Source organism: Ambystoma mexicanum, chromosome 9, assembly GCF_040938575.1.
Source record: "Ambystoma mexicanum isolate Mex_15411 chromosome 9, UKY_AmexF1_1, whole genome shotgun sequence".
Classification (NCBI taxonomy): Eukaryota; Metazoa; Chordata; class Amphibia; order Caudata; family Ambystomatidae; genus Ambystoma; species Ambystoma mexicanum.
In genome coordinates this window covers 837,085,219-837,111,841 of record NC_090931.1, presented here as the reverse complement: position 1 = coordinate 837,111,841, position 26,623 = coordinate 837,085,219, and the positions used below count along the sequence as shown (strand labels likewise).

The 26,623-nt window shown below is 49.5% G+C and overlaps 1 protein-coding gene across 21 annotated transcripts in view; it reads right to left on the bottom strand.

The window, feature by feature from the left end:
- Positions 1 to 2,973: 2,973 nt before the first annotated feature.
- The window catches only part of UNC80 (unc-80 homolog, NALCN channel complex subunit), a 3,486,058-nt gene continuing 3,462,408 nt past the window's right edge, over positions 2,974 to 26,623 (bottom strand). For 20 of the 21 annotated variants that reach the window (XM_069615884.1, XM_069615886.1, XM_069615890.1 and 17 more), the window contains one exon: positions 2,974 to 7,550. In XM_069615884.1, coding sequence (XP_069471985.1) covers positions 7,299 to 7,550 — 252 coding nt within the window. In that variant the 3' untranslated portion in view covers positions 2,974 to 7,298. The remainder of the gene's footprint in view (positions 7,551 to 26,623) is intronic. The other variant, XM_069615899.1, reaches the window with a different exon arrangement.

The window sequence follows — 26,623 nt, the reverse complement described above, 5'->3', positions numbered from 1 at the left end:
TGAACACTTTTCATACAAGGCCATTGTAGTGCCACTACAATGGCCCTCTCTGCTAATAATTAGGTGCTTGAAATTCAAAATACTATTTGCATGGAATGTATTGCTCTTTTTATTTCCTAGCCTGTTGGAGGTCCACAGTGCTTTGAAGCCGTGACAATGGCAGTAAAGTGCTTTAGAAATATCAAGTAAAATAACATGACGAGTTTCTTATTCTGTGCCGAATTTTGCATTTTATTATTCCCATATTTAGGGGAGATTTGTCTAATTGTAGGTTTTGGAGGTTTCGGGATGCTCGTATTTGTAGGTTTTTCAGTGTCCCAGCAAATTCTTTCACTTACACAGAGCTGGGCATTCACTCTAGCAGGTTTGCTAGTCAGACATTGCCCGGGGAAAGCACTGGTATTTTTGGCGGACTGCTGATTATGCTAACCAAAGTGTTTTCCACTTTTAAAATGTGCTCTCTCCATTCTCCATGCTACTCATTGAGGGGCAACATTTTGCAAATATTGTGTTTAAAAACAAGTATTCATTCGAGCCAACTCGGTTTCAGTCGCAAATGGGCTATGTGCACTTTGCAATAGATTTCACAAGGAAGTAGAGCGTGAAAGTTTATGTTGAACTTCTGAGAAGTGTGCACTCAAAAACAATGCAGTGGATGAACTGTTTGTTTTTGTCATGGTGTATTTTAAAAATCAACAAAATCATTTTTTAAGGGAAATTGCAAGGTCTGTCTAAGGAAAGGACCTTTATCTAAGAAATAAACACAACACTAGCAAATTATTTCCCCATTAGCAAGTTGTCCCTCTTCTGTCCCAACCTCCACCCCTACCCCACAACACAATTCTAAAATATATATTTACTTACATGCAGAGACTAAGTTTGGCCGTCGAATTGTACAGTAAACCGTTCCCTAAAGGTGTCATTGCACTCTTGCCTTCTCCTCTGAATCAGAGCCATTACACAGCCCCCAGCCACACACAGGTAGGTCTCTGGGGGAAGAGAGGTCTCGGCGCTCCCGTATAGCTGCAATGCGCCTCGCGGTCACCAAGCTCTGCCTGTCCTGAGCGTGGCAAGTTTAGGAAAGGACATTGCACGCCGTGACATCACTTATGCATGACAGTGATGTTGTGGATCGGCACCAAGTAGCCAATCCGACCCGAAGAAGAATATCATTGACTGTTTGAATTTAAATGAATGTAACCTTTGAAAAGTCAAAATAAATGCATGATACCTTATTTTTCGGCCGCCTATACTCATTCTGTCGCAGTAGCCCTGGGCCTACTCACCCTTACTGTAAATTCCTCTCTGATCTACTCAATCTATCGCAGTAGCCCTGGGCCTACTCACCCTTACTGTAAATTCCTCTCTGATCTACTCAATCTGTCGCAGTAGCCCTGGGCCTACTCACCCTTACTGTAAATTCCTCTCTGATCTACTCAATCTGTCGCAGTAGCCCTGCGCAAACACATTTACTGTAAATACCTCTCTGATCTACTCAATCTGTCGCAGTAGCCCTGGGCCTACTCACCCTTACTGTAAATTCCTCTCTGATCTACTCAATCTGTTGCAGTAGCCCTGGGCCTACTCACCTTTACTGTAAATTCCTCTCTGATCTACTCAATCTGTCGCAGTAGCCCTGGGCCTACTCACCCTTACTGTAAATACCTCTCTGATCTACTCAATCTGTCGCAGTAGCCCTGGGCCTACTCACCCTTACTGTAAATACCTCTTTGATCTACTCAATATATCGCAGTAGCCCTGGGCCTACTCACCCTTACTGTAAATAGCTCTCTGATAGCTAGCCAACTTTGGGGTCTTTATGCAGGTTTAAAAGGGACACGCTATGCTTCTTCTCCCATAGCAGAAGGTGGCACGGGAGAGAATTGTTAATGCAGACACAGGACATCAACAGTGCTATTAGGAAGGTCAGATCATGTGAAACTTACCTGCATGTCACTTCCAACTGGAGCACAACTGATGATCCATTAACAAACTAATCAGAACTGTGTCTTCCTTTCCCTCTCTAACCTGTATCCCCAGCCTGCAACCCTCTGTATCCGCTCTCCATTTCCTTTCAAGTATACTCTTAGTCTTTCTGTCGTACACTATCCTTAATATTGTACATCCCCTTGTTGTGCATTGCTCTGTTGCTTCACAGCTAGTTTCATGCTATATACATCTCAGTATATACGTAGTTAGTCTTTTGGAGTTGCTTTAAACTACTATGCCATTCTGATCTGCCCACACTAAAGTGAAGCTCTGTCCTTGTTGCTGAAGGATTCTCAAAGGGCCCACCATGGAAGAGAGAACTGGTTGCCTGCGAGGGGTAAATGTTCCCTTGATCTGTAGAAGTCCTTCAAATTTCCAATGATTGGATTACTCCCATTTTAATAGGAACACGTTTTCATGACAGACAGGGATCCCAGCAAACTGAAAACCAGCCAGGGAAAATCATGCAAGGAACCCAACCTAGCCAGGTATTAGGTTTGTAATATTTACTTCCAAACGAGAACCAGAATAACAGGCAAGTTACTGGATAAAGTAAGATTCTGCACAAATCCCACCATTGTTTAGAAAAAAAGGAAATAAAGAATTGGGTCAATGGTAGAATATTCGAGCTTTGTTTGAATTGCTTCTCTTTTGTGCAAATCCTCCTCTTTCTACCATCTATGAATACGTTGCAGAGGGAACCATGTTTAGAGGCGCACAAGACCCATTCATATTTTGTGGTAAAATGTGTGTTTTTCCAGCTATTTCTCATTAAATAGTTGCCCAATCTCGCTATTGCTAATGTGGCAATTCCCCAAAAGCTGGTGGAACGCTATACATACCAGTTTGATTGTGACTACTTCCCCTAGAGGATCAGTTAGGGTGCTATAAAAAAAAGTATGATGGGGTTCCCTCTCACTAAGCTAAGAACTATAACAGACAAAAGTGATATACATGTCCTAATGAAGAAAAGGACCGTTGAACTTGTATTTTACAGAAAGCATACTTTATAGGTTCTCATGTACAATAATTGATCTTCTGTTGGTGCTACTAGCAACACGTTTACATCAGTACATTTGGTGCTATACAATGTTTGTACATTTTCCTTGGTAGCTCTATTGACAGTTGGCACAGAAAGACAACATAAAGAGTAGACACTCAGACATTTTCAGGTGATTTGCGAACAAGGATTCCAATGAATAAATGCAGTGATGTGTGCTTCGGTTTCCACCGGAATCCTCCTTTAAAACACTGAATGTTAGTCATATACCCTGGCAAATAGATGATTCATAGCGCCTCTGCACTTTCCAAGAAAAGCAATAATCTGTAACAAGACCATGCTACCTGCCAAAAATGTAACCCTGTTTCTTAAACGTTTTTCTGAAGTGTTCAAGGGTTTGTAGCTAATGGCTAAAACATTGTAATGGATGCACACATTATATATAGGAAAGAGGAGATTAAAATAAGCCATAATTCAGGTTTTTCTCCCAGCCATATAACACGTTCAAAGGAATTCCTCACACAGGGCTTGCTAACACCTACCTGCTTCAAATAGTTTGTGACGTGTGCCCGACTCACCTCCAGCAATTGGCTAGAGACAGCAGTATGAAGGAGATCTATTAACAGAGGAGGATAGTGAGGGCATGGTCAAGGCATAGTTTGGTTTTTCTTATGGAGTCCTGATGAATCAAACAACAAACGCTCAGTCCCACTTTCCTTCATGAAAGGTTTTCTCAGATGCAGAATGGAGAAATGTCTTTAATACATTAGCCAATGGCTGTTCTATGTGTGAATGCAAGGATCGTTTCACAGTGTTCTGGGCATTGTGATGAATTACAATGCATCTGTAATGTCCCAACTATGCCTCCATTCCACAAGCCCATACGCTCGGCACACTTGAGTCCACCTGCTCGGCAGTAGTATTCAAACAGACCCCTCCGAATTTCATTCTTTGGGCTTCTACACAACATTTTGCCATTTAAGGCAGCACCAGCGTTAGAGACAACAACCCATTGTGATCCCAATGAATCCGAGGTCCAAATATGACACACACAAGCAACATATAAGGCCTCTAACAAATAAAAGCAGCACTTAGGTTTCATTGATTTTTCTCAGAAGCAAATAGAGCAGTTGGCTTGTTCACAGGGATAGCATTGATCGACAATCCATAAGAACACAAGTAAAACACCACAACGTACAGTTTTAAAAGGCAACATTGAGATAGACTTGTGTGGGCTGAAAGCATACAACTAACAACAGCAGTGCTTGGTAACATTTGTTTTCCCCATCAGTCTTTCCAAATTCTACCTTTACAATTGTATGTTACTCTACCATTGAATCTTTCTCAGAAAGAATCACATGTTTATTTGAATATGCCTGGTCATCTGAAAATCCCAGAAACATTTTTTAAACCATTTATCTTTGATGGCCAACCCAATCAATCTGGACCCTTTTATTGTCAGCCAGTGATTGGCTAGGCCCTGAAGCCTCCCATTGACAGCCATTTTAGATTATTTTCCACATCATGGAAATGCAGAGTGACTGGAGCAGAGTTCCTTGATTTTTTTTGCCTTTACCTTTTTCTCTTCAGAAAACTCATTGATTTCTTTGCTTCAGAATTCAACAGAAATAACAACTGTGGATTTCTGTCAAGGTTTTCATGTGCTTAGCTGGTGTCGTTAAAGACACGTCCTTGAATGTGAGCTCCGTTGAGGGGGTCACAATGAAATGAGTATCACTTGGGGAGCATTTCCTTAATGTCCACTGAAATAAGGTCAAAGTGGAGCGTAATCATCACTTCCCACCTATGATCATGTCAAACATTCACATGAATCATCACTTCGGCAATTATGTTTGAAATTCCACATTGTCCCATGAAAAGTGGCAGTCAGCAGATGTCTTTAAAGTCCTACATTGTATGTCCCATGAAAAGTGGCAGTCAGCAGATGTCTTTAAAGTCCTACATTGTATGTACCATGAAAAGTGGCAGTCAGCAGATGTTTTTAAAGTCCAACATTGTATGTAACATGAAAAGTGGTGAGTAGCAGAAGATATCCTTAAAGTCCTACATTGTTTTAGTAGCAGAACCTAACACTTCAAGCCATGGTGTCATAGGGTAGCCGTAATAATCGACATGCTCTTCAAAACAGGGAATTGACTATAAATCAACTGTATAAAGTTATGCTACCAAATGTGTAAAAGAATATTTTGAGGAAGGGCCACAACACATTCACAAACACTGGCAAACATCAGCACCTGTTTGAAAACATTCCTCAGAAAGAAATCTGGAAAACTGCAACCTTAGGGAATCTTAATGCCAGCCGCCAATAAAACCGCTTGGGCACAGTTGCACTTATTATGTTGTGCAAGTTGCCCAAATGGTGTTGAGTAACCTGTTCAGATGAGGAAATGTCTTCCCCTATTGTCATCTCATGCAACCTCAAATTGTATCTGTGTATGATTTATGAGGGCCCCCAAAAAGATTTACACAGACTACAGCAATGTGTTATGGCAGCTAAAAAGTATGTTGGTTTGAAGAATTACTGCCATTCCACACCATAGCAGAAAACGAAAGATACCAAATGTACTGAATGAGCTACTGCAGTGTCATTGTAAACATTGCTCTGGGGATTACTGGTTTGGTAACAGATTATTCACAGATGTATGTGAGTTTATGAACCATACCACCACTAAAGAACCACAGTTAGAGCTAAGTAATTTAAACGTGTTTGTAGTAATGTTACTATGTATACACTTTATCAAGCTGTGAGTTTCTGAGAAGAAACATCTTCTGAGGCTAGTTCTTGTTCCATAAATCAAGTTATTTCTTTTACTAGAACATTATTTTGTAAAAACAAACACACCTGATGTTACTGCATACCCAGCTGTCCCACCCTGAATCCTCCCACTGTTTCTAGTGGTTTTGAAACAAAGAAGTCGGGTTTGAGTCATGGGGGCTCATTAGAAGTCTCCCAGTATTCTCTCCACCACAACCTGGTCAGAATGTCACTCAAACTCACACCATTGTAAGAAGTTCACTGCTTCAAGTCAAACCTGGTATCTAATCTTTTTACATTCTTTTGAGATCAAAAAGAGCCTTGTTGTTCCCTGTATATAAATAAATAAACACTGAGGGGAGACGTAGCCCATTGGTGAAAGTTTCATTGGTATTTTGGTGTTAGGTTTTGGGGCTGAGATGCTTCTTAGTAACAGAGTGTGCTGTGTACAATGGTCTACTAGTCTCACGCGAGGACTGATGGAGTATTTCCTTCAATTATAGATCCGTGTTTTTAAATGCAGATAACTGCATTATTTTCCAGGCACGCAAAACAGATATTGCAACTGATCAGAGATTACACCACAGCCATAATAATGAGTGCATAAACGAAGGCCTAAAGCAACACAACATGCTATGAAATGGGGCCTACACATTATGAGAAATTGAGACATATATATGAACGATAGGATACTGAAATATATGTGAAACGGTGAGTTATCACACCAAACTGAAGAATCTTTAGAACTAGAATAAAATAGCGTCACTTATTTTTAGCAGTCACCACGCGCTTACCCCAGCTGTGGAATGTCACTATCTTTGGCTAAAATGCACAAGTTAACTTTCTGAAACAGGAACCCATCTGAACTACCAAGGTGATGTTCGTTCGGAAGAAAACTGGATTGTTAACTGCCCACTAATACTCTAAAACAAACTTTCTCTCAGAGCAGTTTATGGTCCCTGCTCTCCTCACCTTATCTCCAGAACAATGTGCTTCCATTAAACACTGTCAGAAAAAGAATAACGAACCCCCTCCTGAATGCACTAAAGATATTCAGGAAGCTTTGGTGATCTTTCAGTGACCCACACTCACAATGGAGAACATACCGTGTCAACATATGTTAAAGATTCCTTCTCATATAATAAAATAGACCCTGTCTAGTTAGTTTGGGAACCATTTCCGTACAGAACAAACACATTGTGCAGGTATTTCCGTGAACCCTGTTCCTCCAATGGATGCATATTCAGACATCTTGCTTGAACAGCACTGCCAAGCTAAAGAGCTGATTCTCATACGTTGAGTCGGGGCTCAAAAGCCTGCTGGCGTCTCTGCTGATGAGATATTATGCTGCTGAGGTGGGCACATCAGAGTACTGGCACTGTTCACAAGTGTTAGGTCAACTTCTGAAAAAGGTTCATTGCGAGCAGTGTAATCCATTGCTAAGGGCCCCCAAACAAGCCTTGGCAGGTCCGATAGAGGGGAGGGGACGGACCACGTAACAAAAGCCAGCCGACGATGATGACAGAATGCCACCTAAACATGGGATTCATCAGTTTCCCCAAGCTCGATTTGGGTGAAGTTGAAATGACCCGACAGAAGAGGGTTCTCCATGCCGCTGTCTTCGCTGATGTGCAAGATGGTGTCCTCATGGTGCAGCAAGCTGGTTGTTTCCAGTTCAGTGAAGTCCTCAGGGTCTGAAAGCTGGGCAGGTAGGGAACGGAGGGTGGGCAATGCCATGGCTTTAGCTTCCAGATCCTCCTCCTTCAGCAGGCAGAGCGTCTCACTCTGGAAAAGAAGGACTTACATTGAATTGGGAAGACAAAGGACACCAGCCAGCAACTAACATGAAGACTCAAATGAAAATCACAATGAAGAGCTAATCTATTGTATTTAAGGCGTGTTTCTAAAATGCACAATCTTTACTGCATAATGCTTTGTTATCCAGACCTTTTATTTCCTGGCACTCTCGCATCTGGAGTACAGACAATGGGCCTCATTACACGGATGGCGGAGAACCATGGCGCTATTAGCGCCATGGTTCATGCCGGTAAAATACTGGCACCGCCTTGGCGGAAAGGGGAATTACCGCCCCATTGCAAGGTTGGCGGGGCGGTTATTCCCCCTTCCACCATTGCCCTTCCCCATTCCCATTTTTGGCCCATAGGGCTCAATGGGAATGGGGAAGGCGCTAATTACGGTACCGCAAATTGCGGTACCGTAATTAGCTCCCTGGCTCCCTTTGCGGGTTGGTTTTTAACGCCTGCAAAAAGCAGGCGTTAAATCCCCCAACCCGCAAAGGGACCTCGTAGTAAGGCGGTAAGGATTTACCGGTACCGGTATTTTACCGGTACCGGTAAATCCTTACCGCCATCCTGTAATGAGGCCCATATTTTGCAGAATATTTAGCTGGTGCCAAATAAAGCTTTAACTTTGCTTTAATGTAACATCAGTTCTGACGGATACTTCCTTTACTTTGCAAACTACCTCTTGAAGTAACAGAGCCACCAGGCTAGACCAAATGAAAGGGCCAGCGGTTGCCACTCAGGGTAACACACGGGCATTCAGAGGGCCTTATTACACGGAAGGCGGTAAGGTTTTACCGGTACCGGTAAGGGTACCGGTAAAACCTTACCGCCTTACTACGAGGTCCCTTTGCGGGTCCTCCCTTAACGCCTGGTTTTTCCAGGCATTAAGGACGGGACCCGCAAAGGGACCTCAGAGCTAATTACGGTACCGCAATTAGCGGTACCGTAATTAGCACCTACATCATTCCCATTGAGCCCTATGGGGCTGACTGGCTATGATGTAGGGGTAATGGAGGATGGCGGAATTAGCGCCATCACCCACCTTGGAATATGGCGCTAATTCTGCCATCCACCAAGGCGGACCCGGTAAGGGACCGGCGGCAGCCATGGCGCTAATAGCGCCATGGCTTACCCCCTTCCGTGTAATGACACCTACAGCCTCCCATTTTCCACCGGTCATTGGATACTTCCAGATGCAGCTGGACTATGAAACGAATGCAGGGAAAAATAATGCATCCATCAGAAATAATCTTACCCTAAGAAACCTTAGAAAAAAGTATCACCCAAGAGGCCTTTGCAATAAGCACATTTTTCTCACATTTATTCCGATTTAGGCTACATTCTTGCTATTTGTTCTATGTCGACAATTATAACATTTCACACAAAACAGTGCCTCCAAACATTACATTTTTTTTTAATGTTTTCCAACTCCATGTAATGCCTAATTCTACATTCCTAGTGGTCACATGAAAACCAAAATCGTACTTTATTTATTCAATCTAAAAGCATTTCATGTCAACATTCCAAAATTAATCGCTCATGCTCCTGTTATGCTTCACTTTCACCTGGGTTTTTGGGGTCAGTGGACTCACCTGCACTCCAAAGGCACAGGGGGAGAGAACACTAAGCTCTCGGATGTCTGTTCCCAAAGTCCAAGCTCAGACTAAATCATATTTTGTCTCTATGGGGGTCATTCCGAGTAGGGGGCGGTAAGGGTTAACGGTCACCGGTAACGAGACCGGTGCCATTAAACCCTTACCGCCCTATTCCGAGTTCCCTTTGCGGGTTGGTACTTAACGCCTGCTTTTTGCCTTCTTTAGGAGCAATGCAGATTTAGAACATGTGTCACTTCTTCACTAAAGCCTTTCTCTTAGACATCTAATGTACATGTCAAGTCCAAATTCGAAATCTGACTTTCGGTTTTAAAAAAAGAGTCATCAATTCAAACATCTTCTAAACGTGATATTTTTTAAATAGCACATCTTACTATGTAGACATCAATTTAAATGCCTGATATAGCTCTTATTCATTAATTTATTCATTTTATCATTTGTTATAGCGCCTTTCACCATAATTATTATCCCAATGAGCTTTTGGTTGAACGCCCCCGTAGGGACCTGAGTCCAAACATTTGAGAGAATTTGGTAGGCACTATTACGCATGTGTGCATTTCAGCCATTAAAGTTATGCAGGGGTGGCCAAGACCCTGCTAGTCACCCATGTCTAAATGGAGGGTGTATGGGTGCAGCGGAGGTATACTATGGACTAAAGTGGGGGATTGTGTTTAAGGAGATAGTTATGTGGGAAGCTAGTTTGAATTTTGTTGTTAAAAGTAGCTTCATTCTTATGGCAGAGGTGATGTGCAATAGTGTTTGTGTTGTGGTGCAGGGTGCGCCCGTGCCTTCCGCTAAGTTGCAAAGGTGCGTGTGCGGATGGGTTAGCTGCACAAGCAACAATGTCTACATCCTGGGTTTCATCTATGTACCTTTGTGCAATTGGGCTAAATGCAAGATATGACTGACTGACAAAAATGGGATAAAAGCAAGGTAAGGCTACCTTACACAATCAGGCTAAATGCGAGATATGGCTGGCTAGCACAAATCGGCTGAAGCAAGGTAAGGCTACCTTACACAATTAGGCTAAATGCGAGATATGGCTGGCTAGCACATTTGAGCTGAAGTAAGGTAAGGCTACCTTACACAATTAGGCTAACTACGAGATATGTCTTGTATGTTAGATGTGTTATGGTTGTTTCAAATGACACATTTCTCCTTTAACCTTCAGTATATCATACAAGAGTGCATGTATTTTAATACTCATGTGTTACCTAAGAAATACATTTTCTTTATTGTCACCAGGAAAAACAGGCAGCATGCTGCATACCATTTCTTTCCAAAGTATTCAACTTTTTTGCAGGCAGATTCTTTATTCCTTGAAAGATTTCCCAAGCAATAACCTAAGACATTTGATTCGGAGGGCTCAAACACACACCAAAATATAATCTGCTAGACCACAGATATGCTGACTACTGACCTTACATTGGGAGTGAACTGGTGGACCCCAGCCCTTTAAGACGAGGTAGTAATACCCTTGAGGTGGATGGCGATGCAGAAGTTACTCAAACATCAATAATCGAAACGACTCAGGTAGTTGGCAAAGAGATAACTGTTTTAATATCAATTATCTAAAACAGGGAAGGGGCGTGGCTAAGTAGCCATGGAATAGGACGTGTCTCTTCGAGGCGCCTGCTAACCCTTCAATATCCTGCTGTGCACACATGCTAATACCGGAGCAATCGTGCCAGAAATGAAGCTACTGCTGTGTGAATATGTGGTACACACGAAAATCGGAGTGCTGTGAAGACCTGGGGTGAGGAACCGAAGTTACAAGGATAAAAGAAGTGAGCGCTTCAGGCGAATCAACAAAGGAAAATGGCGCCCGATCCAAGACTACAAGATGTAATGTAGCAGACAAAGCGGAGTAGGTGATCTGACCGCAGTGGGACAGTGGCGTGTGGACACAACACTCATCTGTCAACATAGCGCAGACCCAAACAACAGTGGATGCCTAAGCCCTCGTGGACCCGGTGCTGGTGGGGGCGGCTCGAGCAGAGCGAGAAATAACATATACGGGATGTACAGAACAATTAAGCGGATAATGCCGTGTTGTCCTCTGTGAACGATCCGAGGCTCGCAGATAGCTGCCGTGTTGAAGAGCCGCACCTACAAAGATATATGTGACCAGAAACTCCTGCGGTGCAACGAAAGGAAATGGCGCCCGCTCTGTTGCAATGACCGGGAACACTGTGGGCAGAACGGAAAAGATGGCCAGACCGCAGTAGTCAGTGGCGCGCAGGCACAGCGCCCGTCAGTGATCTCCGCGCAGCTTCAACAGCGGAGGACTGAGCCCTTGCGAGCCAGTTGTGCTTTCAGGAGCCGTATGGACAGAGCGAGGAACAGCAGAAGGAGCCCCAGCAGAGACACAGGACACCGGAGCGGACATCCTCTCGGCGTACTACGTAAAAGACCGAGGACCTGCCTACATCAGCTTAGGGCACCCCAGTGGAAAACGCATGCCTAGCACATTAACGGAATACAAAGCTGACAGGGTGTCAACAAGGAAGTGTTCAATTCTGCTACACAAGTGCAGGAGACCAGAACGGGAACCTCAGCCTCAGTAGGCAGTGAAACGGACGAGGTATTCGGTAGAGCAGACCTGAACTGTAAGGGCACTCTGCAAAAACACGACACCGGGCAGCACAAAAAACAACATCAGAAGTCCCGCGGTAAAAGGCATTTGGCAGTACAGTTGCAGAAGGTTACTCCCAGACTCGTCAACACAGTTTGTGCAATGGTGGAGGACATGAGGGAGTTACTCTCCTAAATAAGAGAGCGCACAAGCAACAGACAACACAGTCCAGAAGGGCTGCCAACAAGACTGGGAGCACAGTGGGGCACGAGCGCTGCACGGGATATTTGCCACAACAGCAGTCAGTGGATTTTGAACCTAATCGGTGGAAAGCAGCAGAAACGCTGAGATTAGGGGCAATTAGCGCTGGCACTTACAGTCGTGAGAAGTAGCCCAGGTGCAGAACCAAGCACGGAGAACCAGGCACAGTGGACTGTATGGGTGACAGGGGCCTGGTGTAATCCCCGCGGATGGGACTGTGTATGTGGGGTAAACAAGCTTAAAGGATAGTGTTTAAGTGGTGCCTGGGACCACAACAAAGGTAGCAGAGGCGCGTATTGTCACACAAGCAAGCAAGCAGGATTGCACCCTACGCTGGAGGCCACAGAACTGTATCCCCGGACTCAATACACAGAGGGGGATATTAGAAGGCACCTACGCCGGCGGCAGGCTCGGCCCTTTGGGGCTGGCGAGAGGGGAGGCTTGCCCACAGGTCCTGGGCACAACGCCATGTCCAGCAAACCACTAAGAACAAAGAGTAAGCAGCCCACACTGGAAGAGTACGCCAGAACACTGCCGGGCTCTTAAGGAACCAGAAGCAAGGAGAAGGTCTCTGCTGGGAGCGCAGTCACCATGGGCACCAACCAGGAGGTCCTGGCGGCTATTGCGGATCTGAAAGTAGCCTGGGAGACCAAACTGGGTCTGGAATGTTGGAACTGAAAGCAGCACTGGAGCTGAAAGTTGGGGCAGTGCAAGAGGAAGTGAACCTTCTCCGACAAGATGTCAGGTCACTGGCAGAACGCACAGAGAACCTGGAAAAGGAGGTGGGTCCAAACACAGTGGATTGTGCAACGCATAAAGCAGATCTTCACGCCCTAATGCAGCGCGTGGATAATCTAGAATGCAGGGCGGAGGAGGCAGAGGGATGTGCCCTAAGGAATAACATCCGCATCGTTGGCTTGCCAGAGGGGGCTGAGGGGTCCAACCCTACCGAGTTCGTGGAATCTATGTTGCTGCAGGAGATAACCGGAGGAGGTTTGTCCCAGGGGTTCGCGGTGGAAAGGGCGCACAGGGCTCTAACGAGGATGCCGCCGCCGGGCAACCGCCGTAGGCCGGTGATCGCTAAGATCCTCAACTATCGGGATCGAGAAAGAATCCTTGAACACTTTCGTAAGGGTGGAACGATACGAAGCAGGACAGCATAACCGCATACCCGGATTATACCCTGATGGTTCAACGTAGTCGTATGAACTTTGGAACTGTCAAAAGAAGATTGCGTGAAGCAGGCTACAAGTACATGCTGCTCTACCCGGCGAAGTTGAAGGTGTTCCATAAAAACAGGACCTTGTTTTTCGAAACCCCGGAAGAAGCTATGGGGTGGCTCGATACACAAAGCTGCCCCCAGGAGTCGGCCATCCAGACGGGAGAAGGAGAAGGCAGAGATAAGTAATCTATGGACGAGGCTCCAGAGGGTGCCGCAGCCTAAGACTATGGGACTTGATTATTGCATTAAATGTAGCTTCTGAGCTGGTATGATTAGGTCGGAGTGGGACTTGATCCGTGAGCACAGAGATTTTTACCCAGTTGGGGAGCCTCATAGAGCTAGTCCTCATACCCCCATTTAGAGTAGTTTAGTTAGGTTACCGGTAGACCGGTGACACCCTGCCGGGCTTCTGTCCTCGACAGTTGGAGGCCGAACCATAAGCGGGTCGCCTGAGATCCAGGGATGGAGCTGGGCACTTGGGGTTGGAAGGGGTGGGGGGAGGGCAAGGGTGAGTTGTGGGGATTTGTTGTTGGGAAAAGGGGGGAAGGGGAGTTTGTTGAGGGCAGGCAGGCAATGAGCCAAGATGGTAAGTGTAACAGGCGAAAGGGTGGGCGGAGAGGGAGGGCAGGATATTGCAAACATGGCGTTGGGGGGCCTTAGAGTGGTTACCTGGAACGTTAGGGGCCTCAATAGTTATTTGAAGCGCAATAAAGTTATGATGTACCTGAAAAGGATGAGGGTGGACATAGCATTGTTGCAGGAGACCCACCTCACCGGGGAGAAACTGGAGGTGGTGAAGAGGAAATGAAGGGGGAGCATAGCTGGCGCCACATACTCGGGCTACGCAAGAGGGGTTATCACGTGGGTAGCACCCCACATACCATTCCAATTGCTTCAGTCCACGGGAGTTCCAGAGGGTAGACTGGTCGTTGTGAGGGGGATGCTGGAAAACCTGGAAGTGAGTTTTGTAAACCTATATGCCCCTAACCAGGATACAGCGGCCTACTTTTGGACCCTGTATGGTAAGATTAGCCCCCTACTGGGTGGCGGGATCCTGTGGGAAGGAGACTTTAATTGTGTACTGAACCCTAAACTGGACAGGTCAGACAATAAGATAAACAAGCTCGCCCCAGCTGAAAAGGTGCTAAAGGCCCTCCTGAGGGACGTCGATCTTGTGGATGTCTGGAGGAATTGAACCCAGTCGATGGGGAATACTCACAATACGCGGCACCACATGATCTGTACACGAGACTGGACTAGGTGTTCGCCACTGCCGATATGGTAAGCGAAATGAGAAGTGACCACTCCCCTCTGGTCCTGGAGTGGCAACACCAGCCCCTTAGAGCGCAGATACCGACGTGGAGGCTCAGAGCTGAAGCTCTGCAGGACTCGGGATTCCGGGAGGATTTAAGGGAGGAGATCACAGAGTACTTTGAGATTAACACTGGTAGTGTCCGATCGATGGGAACTGTGTGGGAAGCATTTAAAGTGGTGGTGCGGGGGGTGGCTATGTCAAAATCCAGAGGGCTCCAGGGGGGCATAGAACGAGAGCTGCGGGGAACGGAGGAAGAGCTGGAAGACATTATCCGTAGGGGAGGTGCCACCAAGGAAGACGGGGTCAGGATGAGACAGCTTCAACAAGCCAGTTGTGAACACTGGGACAGGTTATGTAAATTAAGCTACAAGAAATACATGGAGAAGCAGCATGCGGGGCAGACAAACTGGGAAGGTTGCTGGCCTGGCTTTATAAAAGGGAGGCACCAAGGCCCGCGATCAGGGAAATCAGAGGAGAGGGAGGGCGGATCCTGGACACCCAGGAGGGAGTGAATGACGAGTTCCTCAGATACTACAAAGGGCTCTATGAGGACCCAGGCGGAGCTGGGGACTGAGAAATCCGGGGCACGCTAGAAGAGATGGGCCTGCCCACCTTAGTCGACTTAGAACGAGCAGATCTAGACGCCCCAATCACAATAGAGGAGCTTGAGTTAGTAAGGCTCTGGGGTCAGATGGGCTCCCGAGCGAATTCTACAAAACCTATAAACAAGAGCTGTTACCCCCGTTGCTGGCTATGTTTAATGAGGCGTATGAGCAAGGCAGGTTGCTGGAGTCCTTACGCGAGGCAGTGATTATCCCGCTCTTAAAGCCAGGTAAGCCGAGCACAGACTGTGGATCATACAGACCCCTATCGATGCTCAACCAAGATAGCAAAATCCTTACGGCGGTACTGGCAAACAGGCTCAAGCGTGTTATCAGCAAACTGATACATCCGGACCAAACAGGCTATGGGGGTCATTACGACCCAGGCGGTAATTACGCCAACTTAACCACCATGGTGTAAACTACGTTTACACCATGGTGGATGGCAGATTTACCGCCCCATTCCAAGATGAGTGGGGCGGTAAATCCCATTTCCCATTTTCCCTTCCCCATTCCCATTTTTGCCCCATAGGGCATAATGGGAGTGGGGAAGGCGCTAATTACGCCTCCGTAAATTACGGTGGCGTAATTAGCATCATGGGGGGTTAGCGCCATGGATTTGAACGGCTGCTAAAAGCAGCCGTTAAAATTGGAATCAGGCGTTAAGGGTTAACGACGGCGTTAACCCTTAACGCCTGGGTCGTAATGAGGCCCTATGTCCCAGTTAGGAATATAACGGATAACCATAGGAGGCTACATCACATAATCGGTCAGACAGAGGGGGACCCAGGGGAGCTGGCGATCATCTCGCTCGACGGGGTCAAGGCTTTTGACTCAGTGAGATGGCCCTGGCTACTGGTGACCTCAGAGGCCTATAGAATGGGCCCGGGGTATTTTAGGTGGGTTAATATGCTATACAGCTCCCCAATGGCTAGGGTTAAAACGGGTGCTGTGATCTCAGACAAATGTCAACTTAGCAGGGGAACCGGACAGGGCTGCCCCTGGTCACCTATGCTGTATATATTAGTGTTGGAGCCATTGGCTGTCTGCCTTAGACAACAATATGGAGAAGTTGGGATACGCACCGCAGGAGATCTGCACCTCATTTCATTATATGCCGACGATATACTCATGTACCTGCGCTTCCCAGAAGAGAACATCCTGGAGGTGATGGAACGATATGCCGCCCTCTCTGGCATTGCGGTAAACCCCCAGAAATCTAGTATGTTTCCCCTGGGGAGATATAGACTTGTTCCACCAGGGGGTCTGCCGGTATTGCCAATACCCTGGCAAACCAAGTCGTTCAGGTACCTTGGTATTGAAATATACCATACTATGGGAGAAGAACATAAACACAACACAGTGAAGGCAGTTGAAGGTATCAAAAATAACATGGGTTTCTGGTCCAGACTGCCCCTGCCCATGATGGGGAGAGCAGCTCTAATCAATATGGTAGTCTTGCCCAGACTGTTACACTTTTTCGTAAATATCCCACATGTGATCCCTAGGCGTTTCTTCACTAATCTCCACAGTTTGTGCAGGGGCTTCATATGGCATAGCTCCAGGAACAGGGTGGCTCTCTGGAAATTACAGAACTCGTGTGACAGGGTGGGAATAAACCTGCCGAACCTCGAGTTATATTAGCTAGCGAGTCAATTAAAATACGTGGCTAGATGGTTGTCTGATGAGGAAACAGCGGAAACTAGGCTATTGTGCATGGAACCGGCCCCCTATTTCTTTAGAGAGGTGGTGTGGCTACCCAAACCTAGGGTACTAGAGATAGCGTGGCTGTTGGTGCTTGCCTGGGAGGTGTGGCATAGAGCATGGCGGTTGGTGGGATACCTGGCCCCGTTTACCATGCAGGTGCCGTTAGTGGCGCTATGCAGAGAGGACCACCAATTGATACAAGGAGTCCGTAGATACAGGGAACCCATGGGTATGGCCACTTTGGGAGACATATGGCAGGATGGAGAGGCGTTAAAATTCCAGAAATTGATGGAGGACACGAGGGTGCATAGAGGGCAACATATAACCCACTCCAGACTCGTTAAGCGGGTGCGAGAGAAATGGCCGGCGGTGGTGCTCACGGAACAACCGGACGCCACCATGGAAATGATATATGACATCTCGGTGGGCATGAGATATCCCGCGTATACGAGTTACTGGGGTCCAAGGTGGGAAGGAATTTTCCCAATTGAGACAGCTTTGGGAGGAAGAGGTGGGAGAGGATGGGTCATGGAATAGAGCCCAGAGGTATCATAAAGTGCCCCGAAACGCGAGGCTCCAACAAATCCAATTATATGTTACGGATAGGGCATATCTGACCCCCAGTAAGATTGCTAGGTTTGGGGGCCAGATGACCTAGAGATGCCCCAGGTGCGGGGAGGAGGAAGCCGGGATGTTACACATGTTCTGGGCTTGCCCAGAGGTGGGCAGGTTTTGGGTTGAACTGAAAATACGCCTAATTGGACATCTGCTCCGCACAGCGCCACCAGTGGCGCCTGCAGGGAGCACGGTGTCCCGCCCCCCATGGACCGTCACGCTTTATGCCATACCTCCCATCTTAGTATGAGCAGTCCTGGTCTCCCTCGCATTTCAGGTTTGGGGAGCCAGATTAGTTCTCGTAAAAAAAAAAGGGGCACTGTCCTCTTGCAGCAGCCTAGATTCCACCGTCTCGTTTCCGCCAGCCACTTGGCCACATATTGTAATTGCGCCGCTAAGTGGTATATCTCAAAATTTGGTAACTTAATCCCCCCTTTATCATACGTGTTCTGAAGCTTCCACAGGGCCACACTGTTTCTTGTGTTATGCCACATGAAACCCCTGCACAGACTGTGCAGTTTAGTAAAGAAGTGCTTGGGCACCATGTACGGGATGTTTGTAAAATAGTGCAGCAGCCTGGGCAGAACCACCATCTTTAGCAGGGCCGCCCTTCCCACCATAGCCAGGGGTAAATTGGCCACAAAATCCATGCTGTTTTTTACACCCTCCACCGCTTTCTCTGTGTTATGCTTGTGCTCAGCTGCTACAGTATGGTAGATGTTAATCCCCAGGTATCTAAACGTATCGGTCTGCCATGCTATTTGCAGGGTGGGCAGGTTAATTTGTGGAGTATCTTGTATCTGCCCTGGGGAAACATGATGGACTTAACGGGGTTGACCTTAATCCTGGAGAAGGCCGCATAGCGCTCCATCACTTCCAAGATATATTGCAAGTTCTCCTCCGGGTAGCGCAGATATAGGCGCATATCACCTGCATATATCGATATTAGGTGCGGTCCCCCTTTGGTGCGCACCCCTATGTCGCCGTACTGTTGTCTGAGATAGATGGCCAAGGGCTCAAGAGCTAATATATACAACATTGGCGACCATGGACAGCCCTGCCTCGTGCCCCTACCCAACTGCCAGCTTTCCGATATGATCTTCCCCGTTCTTACTCTGGCTATGGGGGAGCTATAAAGCATTTTCACCCACCGCAAATACCCGGGTCCCATCCCGAATCCGGGTCCCATCCCGAATCCCTTTAGGGCCGCCATTAGCCATGGCCACCGGACAGAATCGAATGCCTTAACTGCATCCAGTGAGACTACTGTCATTTCGCCTGGGTCGCCCTTCGTCTGCTCTATGATATGATGGAGCCTCCTATGGTTGTCGGATATGCTCCTACCTGGAACATAACCTGTTTGGTCGGGGTATATTAATTTATTTATCATTGGTTTGAGTCAATTAGCGAGTACTGTAGTAAGGATCTTGCTGTCTTGATTCAGCATGGACAGTGGTCTGTACGACCCGCAGTCCACACTGGGTTTGCCAGGCTTGAGGAGGGGGATGATCATCACCTCTCTCAGGGACTCCGGTAGTCCTCCAATCTCATAAGCCTCATTCAACATGTTCAACAGTGGGGATAGGATCTCCTGTCTGTATGTTTTATAAAACTCGCTGGGGAGCCCATCCATGCCGGGAGCTTTACACGTGGGCAGATGCGTAACCACCGCCTCTAGTTCCTCCAACGTGATCGGGGCTTCTAAGCTCTCCCTATCTTCTGTGCCTAGTTGGGGCAACCCTATGTCCTCTAGGACCTCAAGAGTTCCTCTCTCCATGTTCTCCCCCACGTCTGCGTAGAGGTGTTTGTAAAATTCGAGGAATCTCTCGTTCACTGTCTCCTGGGTGTTACAGATCTGTCCCGCCTCCCCCATTATCTCTCTAATCACGGGCCTATGCTCTTCATTTTTATATTGCCACTCTAGCAGCCTCCCAGGTTTGTCCCCTCCTGCATGTTGCCGTTCAATGTATTTCTTATACTTTAGGTTGCTGACCCTATCCCATAACTCTATTCCCGCCAATTGCAGCTGGCTCACCCCTTCAGAGTGAACCTGCAAGGTCCCCTCCTTCTCCATTATCGTTTCCAATCTCTTTTCGACTTCTTGCAACTCCCGCTCTATGTCTCTTTGGAGCCCTTTAGATTTGGCAATAGCCGCCCCTTTGATTACCACTAGGGCTGTACCGAATAGCATATTTAGTATTCGGCCGGATACCGAATAGTTTGTCAACTATTCGGCCGGAGCCGAATAGTGAGCCGAATAGTTTTTTTTTTTTAGGCCCCCCTATGCAATACAATCTCGGGCCACCAGCTTTGGCCCGGTGGCCCGACAAACGCAACATTATTGCGGTGAGGCCGCGGGGGTTCCCTGAGGCCCCGCGGCCTCACCGTGGTGAGGGGGATGGGGGGCACCGAGGCCGCCGGGGTCGGCAAAGTGCCCCGGCGGCCTCATGAGTCTGGGGGGGCCGCTCTTGTAGGAGCGGCCCCCCAATGCAAAATAAACGTCGGGCCACCGGCTTTGCACCGGTGGCCCGACAAACAGAACATTATTGCGGTGAGGCCGCGGGGGTTCCCTGTGGCCCCGCGGCCTCACCGTGCTCAAGGGGTGAGGCACATTTCACAGCGAGGCCGCCGGGGTCGGCAAAGTGCCCCGGCGGCCTCATGAGTCTGGGGGGGCCGCTCCTGTAGGAGCGGCCCCCCAATGCAAAATAAACATCAGGCCACCGGCTTTGCACCGGTGGCCCGACAAACAGAACATTATTGCGGTGAGGCCGCGGGGGTTCCCTGAAGCCCCGCGGCCTCACCGTGGTGAGGGGGATGGGGGGCACCGAGGCCGCCGGGGTCGGCAAAGTGCCCCGGCGGCCTCATGAGTCTGGGGGGGCCGCTCTTGTAGGAGCGGCCCCCCAATGCAAAATAAACGTCGGGCCACCGGCTTTGCACCGGTGGCCCGACAAACAGAACATTATTGCGGTGAGGCCGCGGGGGTTCCCTGTGGCCCCGCGGCCTCACCGTGCTCAAGGGGTGAGGCACATTTCACAGCGAGGCCGCCGGGGTCGGCAAAGTGCCCCGGCGGCCTCATGAGTCTGGGGGGGCCGCTCCTGTAGGAGCGGCCCCCCAATGCAAAATAAACATCAGGCCACCGGCTTTGCACCGGTGGCCCGACAAACAGAACATTATTGCGGTGAGGCCGCGGGGGTTCCCTGAAGCCCCGCGGCCTCACCGTGGTGAGGGGGATGGGGGGCACCGAGGCCGCCGGGGTCGGCAAAGTGCCTCGGCGGCCTCATGAGTCTGGGGGGGCCGCTCTTGTAGGAGCGGCCCCCCAATGCAAAATAAACGTCGGGCCACCGGCTTTGCACCGGTGGCCCGACAAACAGAACATTATTGCGGTGAGGCCGCGGGGGTTCCCTGAGGCCCCGCGGCCTCACCGTGGTGATGGGGATGGGGGGCACCGAGGCCGCCGGGGTCGGCAAAGTGCCCCGGCGGCCTCATGAGTCTGGGGGGGCCGCTCCTGTAGGAGCGGCCCCCCAATGCAAAATAAACGTCGGGCCACCGGCTTTGCACCGGTGGCCCGACAAACAGAACATTATTGCGGTGAGGCCGCGGGGGTTCCCTGAGGCCCCGCGGCCTCACCGTGGTGAGGGGGATGGGGGGCACCGAGGCCGCCGGGGTCGGCAAAGTGCCCCGGCGGCCTCATGAGTCTGGGGGGGCCGCTCCTGTAGGAGCGGCCCCCCAATGCAAAATAAACGTCGGGCCACCGGCTTTGCACCGGTGGCCCGACAAACAAAACATTATTGCGGTGAGGCCGCGGGGGTTCCCTGAAGCCCCGCGGCCTCACCGTGGTGAGGGGGATGGGGGGCACCGAGGCCGCCGGGGTCGGCAAAGTGCCCCGGCGGCCTCATGAGTCTGGGGGGGCCGCTCCTGTAGGAGCGGCCCCCCAATGCAAAATAAACGTCGGGCCACCGGCTTTGCACCGGTGGCCCGACAAACAGAACATTATTGCGGTGAGGCCGCGGGGGTTCCCTGAGGCCCCGCGGCCTCACCGTGATGAGGGGGTATGGGGGGGGGGGGGCGTCACTTACCTGGTGATTGGGTCCGGGTGCTGGCATAGGAAGTGAGGGACGGGAAGAACTGTTCCCTTCCCTCGCTTCCTATTTCAACACGTTAGGCTGGTTCCTCTGTGGTCAGACTGCAGAAGCCAATAGGCAAACAGCTTGTTTGGCTTCTGCAGCCTGAACACTGTCAAACATTCTATGATTGGCTGTCATCTCCCAAACAGGGAGAGGGCAGCTAATCATAGAAAGTGGACTTCGGCTTCGAGTCCCTAAACAGAAACTATTCTGCCGAAGCCGGATAGCTGTATTTCAGCCGAACTTCGGCAGAATAGGGACTCGAAGCCGAAGTTCGGTACAGCCCTAATTACCACATTAAAGGCCTCCCACAGGGTCCCATCCGATTCCACACTTCCTGTGTTAAATTCAAAATAGTTAATTATCTCCTCCCGGAGGTCCTCACGAAATGAAGCGTCTCTCAGGGCCTCAGCTCTGAGTCTCCATGTGGGAACTCTGGCCCTTGGGGGCTGATGTCTCCACTCTGGGACCATGGGGGAGTGATCCGACAGAATTCTGGCTTTGTACTCAGAGCCCACCACCTCCCTAGACACTCTGGGGGTGGTGAACATGTAATCCAACCTTGTGTAAAGATCATGATGGGCCACGTAGTGGGAGTAGTGTCTTGCTGTCGGGTGCTGCTGCCTCCATGTGTCTTCAAGCCCAAAATCCCTCAGGAGGGCCCGTAATGCTCTTGCTGCGGGTTTAGGTCTATCAAATTTCGTGCCCGATCTATCTAGTGTAGGGTCTAATGTGCAATTAAAATCTCCCCCCCAAATGACCAGCTCGTCTATTAAGGGTCTAATTTTCCTGTACGGCGATTTATAATATGACACAGTATCTTGATTAGGAGCATATGTATTTATGATGCTTATTTCCCTGTTTTCCAGAAGTCCCCGAAGTGCCACCATCCTCCCATCGGGCTCCGCCACAGTCTGTAATATCTGAAGAGGGACCTGAGGTGCCACCCATATAATAACCCCCCTGGCATAAGCTGAGTAAGTGGCGCCCACCATAGTGCCCTTCCATTTCTTCTTTATAACCTCCTGTTTCTCCTTCGTGAGGTGGGTCTCTTGCAACAGAGCTATATCTATTTTCTGCCTCCTCAAGTACATCATCACTTTATTCCTCTTCAGGTAAGTATTAAGCCCCCTGACGTTCCAGGTTACGACCCTTATCACCTTTTCGGTCTCTCCTCTTATCTATCCCTCTGAGAGTCCCGGCTTGGGGGTGCCCATCTTGGATTACGCACGGAGGCTCGCGGGTACATGCTCGTTCCCTAACTACTCCCCCAACACACACCCCAACTCCCTTCCCTCCCCCCCCTCCCTTCCCAACCCCAACAATTGCCCAGCTCCATCCCTGGATCTCAGACGATACCGCATTTGGATCCGTCTAGCTATTCCGGTACCGGACACCCAGCAGGGGGTTACCACGCTACTGGCAACCGGACGTACCTATCTAAGATGGGGTATGAGGTCGGGTGCTCTTCTGCTCCCAGTCATGCATCATCAAACTCTGCCTTCCCATTATTCAGCACAACTATAATCAAGTCCCATTGGCTCGTCCTTATACGGCACCTTACTCGCTGGATTGCAGCATCATTTCTCTGCACTGCTTCCTTTCTGGTCTTCCCTTCCCTCTGGGCAGTTTTGAGCATCCAGCCAGTCCGACGCTTCCTCTGGAGTGTCGAATAACAGTGTTCTGTTCTTATGAAATATCTTCAGCCTCGCTGGGTACATCAGCATGTATTTATGGCCCGACTCCCGTAGCCTCCTCTTAACTGCACCAAAATGTAGTCTCTTTCGTTGTACTTGAAGAGTATAGTCGGGGTATGCTGTAATTGAGGCGGACGCCCTCTCGATTGTGCCACCCTTGCAGATGTATTCCAGTATGCGTTCCCTGTCGTGGTAGTTTAGTATTTTGGCGATGATGGGCCTTGGGTGGGCTCCCGGGGGGGTCTCCTTGCCAGGGCCCTGTGCGCCCTCTCCACTGCGAATCCCTGAGACAGAGTGCCCCCTTCGATCTCTTGCAGGAGCAGAGATTCCACATATTCTGTGGGGTTCGCTCCCTCTTCCCCCTCAGGAAGCCCCACGATGCGTATGTTGTTTCTGCGCGCTCTGCCCTCTGCCTCTTCAGCTCTGCTCTCCAGATTGCCCACCTGCTGTCACAACGCGTGGATCTCCCGAGCGTGTGAAGCACAAGCTGGTGTGTTGGTCTCCACTCCCTTTTCCAGTTCTCCTGTGCGATCAGCTATCGACCTTCCATCTTGTCGAAGGAGGTTCAAATCTATTTACACTGCGTCTATTTTTGATTCCAGCGCCACCTTCAATGTTGACATGGCGGCTTCCAATTTAGTCTCCCATGAGGCTTTCAGGTCAGCGATAGCCTCCAGGATATGCCGGTCTTCCCTTGCTGTGGAGGCTGCTTGCTGGGCGCTGCTGTCCTTGCTCCAGGCGCCCTCCTCGGGCTGCGGGGTCTTGGTGTACTCCTCCATCGTGGGCTGTTTCCCTTTGGTTTTGATGAGCTTAGACGCCATGTCTATCGCTCCGCTGGGCAAGCGGGCAGCCTGCTTCAGGCTTTACAGTGTGATGCCGCCCTCCGGGGCTTAGGTTAGTGAGCACGGGTGGCAAGGTAGCCAACTTCTAGGGCAGAAATCCTCTTCAACTACTATGCGCTCCTGCAGTATCACTTGTGGGACAGTCTTGTGCAGTCCTCGTGTGGGCTACATATGTCAGGACCTTACCCTTCCGTGTCTGCATGGGAGAGCACCGAATTGTATAGGGCCCAGGGTCCTTCCACTGGTCTCAGTTTGGCTGGCCCAGGTTGTGCCCCCCTGACGTACTCCAGTGCAGCGGTTCCAGTCAGTATGTGGTCTCTCAGACTTCTGTGGCTTCCCAGCTCTCCCAACATGGAGGGCCCCGCAGTGTCAGCTCCTGCACGTTCGTTGCAGGTACACCAGCACCCCCTGGCCTAATTGTATTGACTTAACTTAGCCCCCTCCCGTAGGGCCAGGGTGCTCCTTTGTAGGGCAGAGCGTACCTGTGCTCGACCTATATGCAGATCCAGCAGTGGTAGCAAGGCGGATCAGTTCCTCTACAGATGCAGGGGTGCCCCGGGCTGCACACAAGTTACTTAAGTTCACCCCCCACTCCCAGCAGGGGAGGGGAGGGGGTCCTCACTGCACCAAGTCTTAATCTGGGGTTTCAGACCTAGCCCTCGTATATCACGGGCAGCCCGTGAGCCCCTTGTACTCGGGGAGGCCGCCGGCGCTGCCGCTTCTCCTCGTCGCCCTCAGTGTCCATGCGCCCCTACGGGAGCGCCAGACAGTTTCCAGGACGCTGCGCGTCCTAATTGCGGGGGCGTGTGCCTCTGTGATCCGGCCACGACCGCGGGCCCCGCATGCCCTGAAACTCCAGTTGTAGAGGAGGGTTCCGCAGTTCCCGCCACCCTCGTCTTGATCTGCCCATCTCCGTCCCCTTTTCTCATCCGGGGACATTCCAAGCACACCGCCGTCACAGGCGCCCGCTTGCACTATTACGTGCGCACCACTTCAGCAGCCGAACCATCTCCATGCTGGAGTCTCCATTCCCGACGGGTCTGCAATCGGGGCCCGCAGAGTGTCCCTGTTTACTCACCGCTGCGCCCCTATCTCAGAGCCATTGTCCTGGAGAGCAACGGCCATTTTGGGTGGCGCTCCTCATGGTGATCGCAAAGAGAACAGCGAATATCTTCATCACCAAACTGCCGTTGGAGTCATTGAAGCTCGCGATGCATGCCGCTAAACTTCCCATCCATCATCCTGTATTTGGGGCCAGGATTTTGACACCGGGAAGGCAGGTAATAGCAGGATATGTTCCGGATCGACTGGAGCTCCGGAGATCCCCAGCCTCCTACATGGCCAGCTAGCCACGCCCCCGACTCCTGTACCTCTTTAGTAATTTGCTGATGCCTATACCAGCACACCACCTAAATAAGCTGCAGCGGCAACAATACACTTTCATATGGGCCCATAAATTGCATAGGAAATCCAGGCATGTACTCTCGAGATCAGTGAAAACAGGAGAGCTAGGGATACCCAACATTAACAGATACCTATTGGCTGTGCAAGCAGCACACATGTTTAGATGGACAAACCCGGGAACACTTCGCAACTTGGCAGAGATGGAACAGGTCGCAATGACAATCCCACTTAGGGATCTTCCATTCTTGCCTAGGGGGCACAGACAGCAAGGGGTACTCTCCTAAACACCATGAAACACGCTCAATTACTGGCACAAAATACAGAGGAAATGGGTTATAACTCCTGGAATAGGTCCTTTTACTCCGATCATAAAAACATCAAGAGTTCAGCCCAGTGCTAGACGCTGGTGCATTTTACAGATGGGGGAAGGTGGAGTGAAGATGTTAGACTGCTATAAAGAGGGTGTACTTATTCAATTCAAGGAACAATAACAGAATGCAAGTCCCTCAGAAAATAAATGAGAGGTACAGATGCTATAAATACTATAAACCTTCTAGGACGATCAGATGCAGCGGGCTCAGGGTGCCAAACCTTCCAGCGGGTCACCAGCGGTTCCTTGACTCGGCTTCTTGTTGCAGGATACTTGGCTCCTATCCTTTGTTCGGTGTGAACTCAGGAGATGGACCTGGTAGTGGTGTTTTCAGCCTCCTCTTATCCAAAGTTCCTTTTGCGCCAAAACGGAGAGGTCCCAATGGGAGATCTGCTCACAAACACTCACTCCATACATGGACCAATCACGGACCACTGTGGTCCCAGGCATTCAGAACACTCCAGACTCTGTGGCGCCCAGGATGTGTATTGGGAACAGACATCCCGGCCCACATCCTGGAGGCACACACACAAGGCATGCAGAAGCCCGCAAAAGCATTGGGTTTTGCGGGAAAGTGCATGACCAAATAAGGACTGACCCGGGTTGACTCGACCGGGGGAAGGAGAAGGGGCAAGATGGCCAAAGGACAGGACAAAGAACCTCGTGGCATGGCCATTTTGGAGCCAGGCCACCTAGTCCTGCCAAA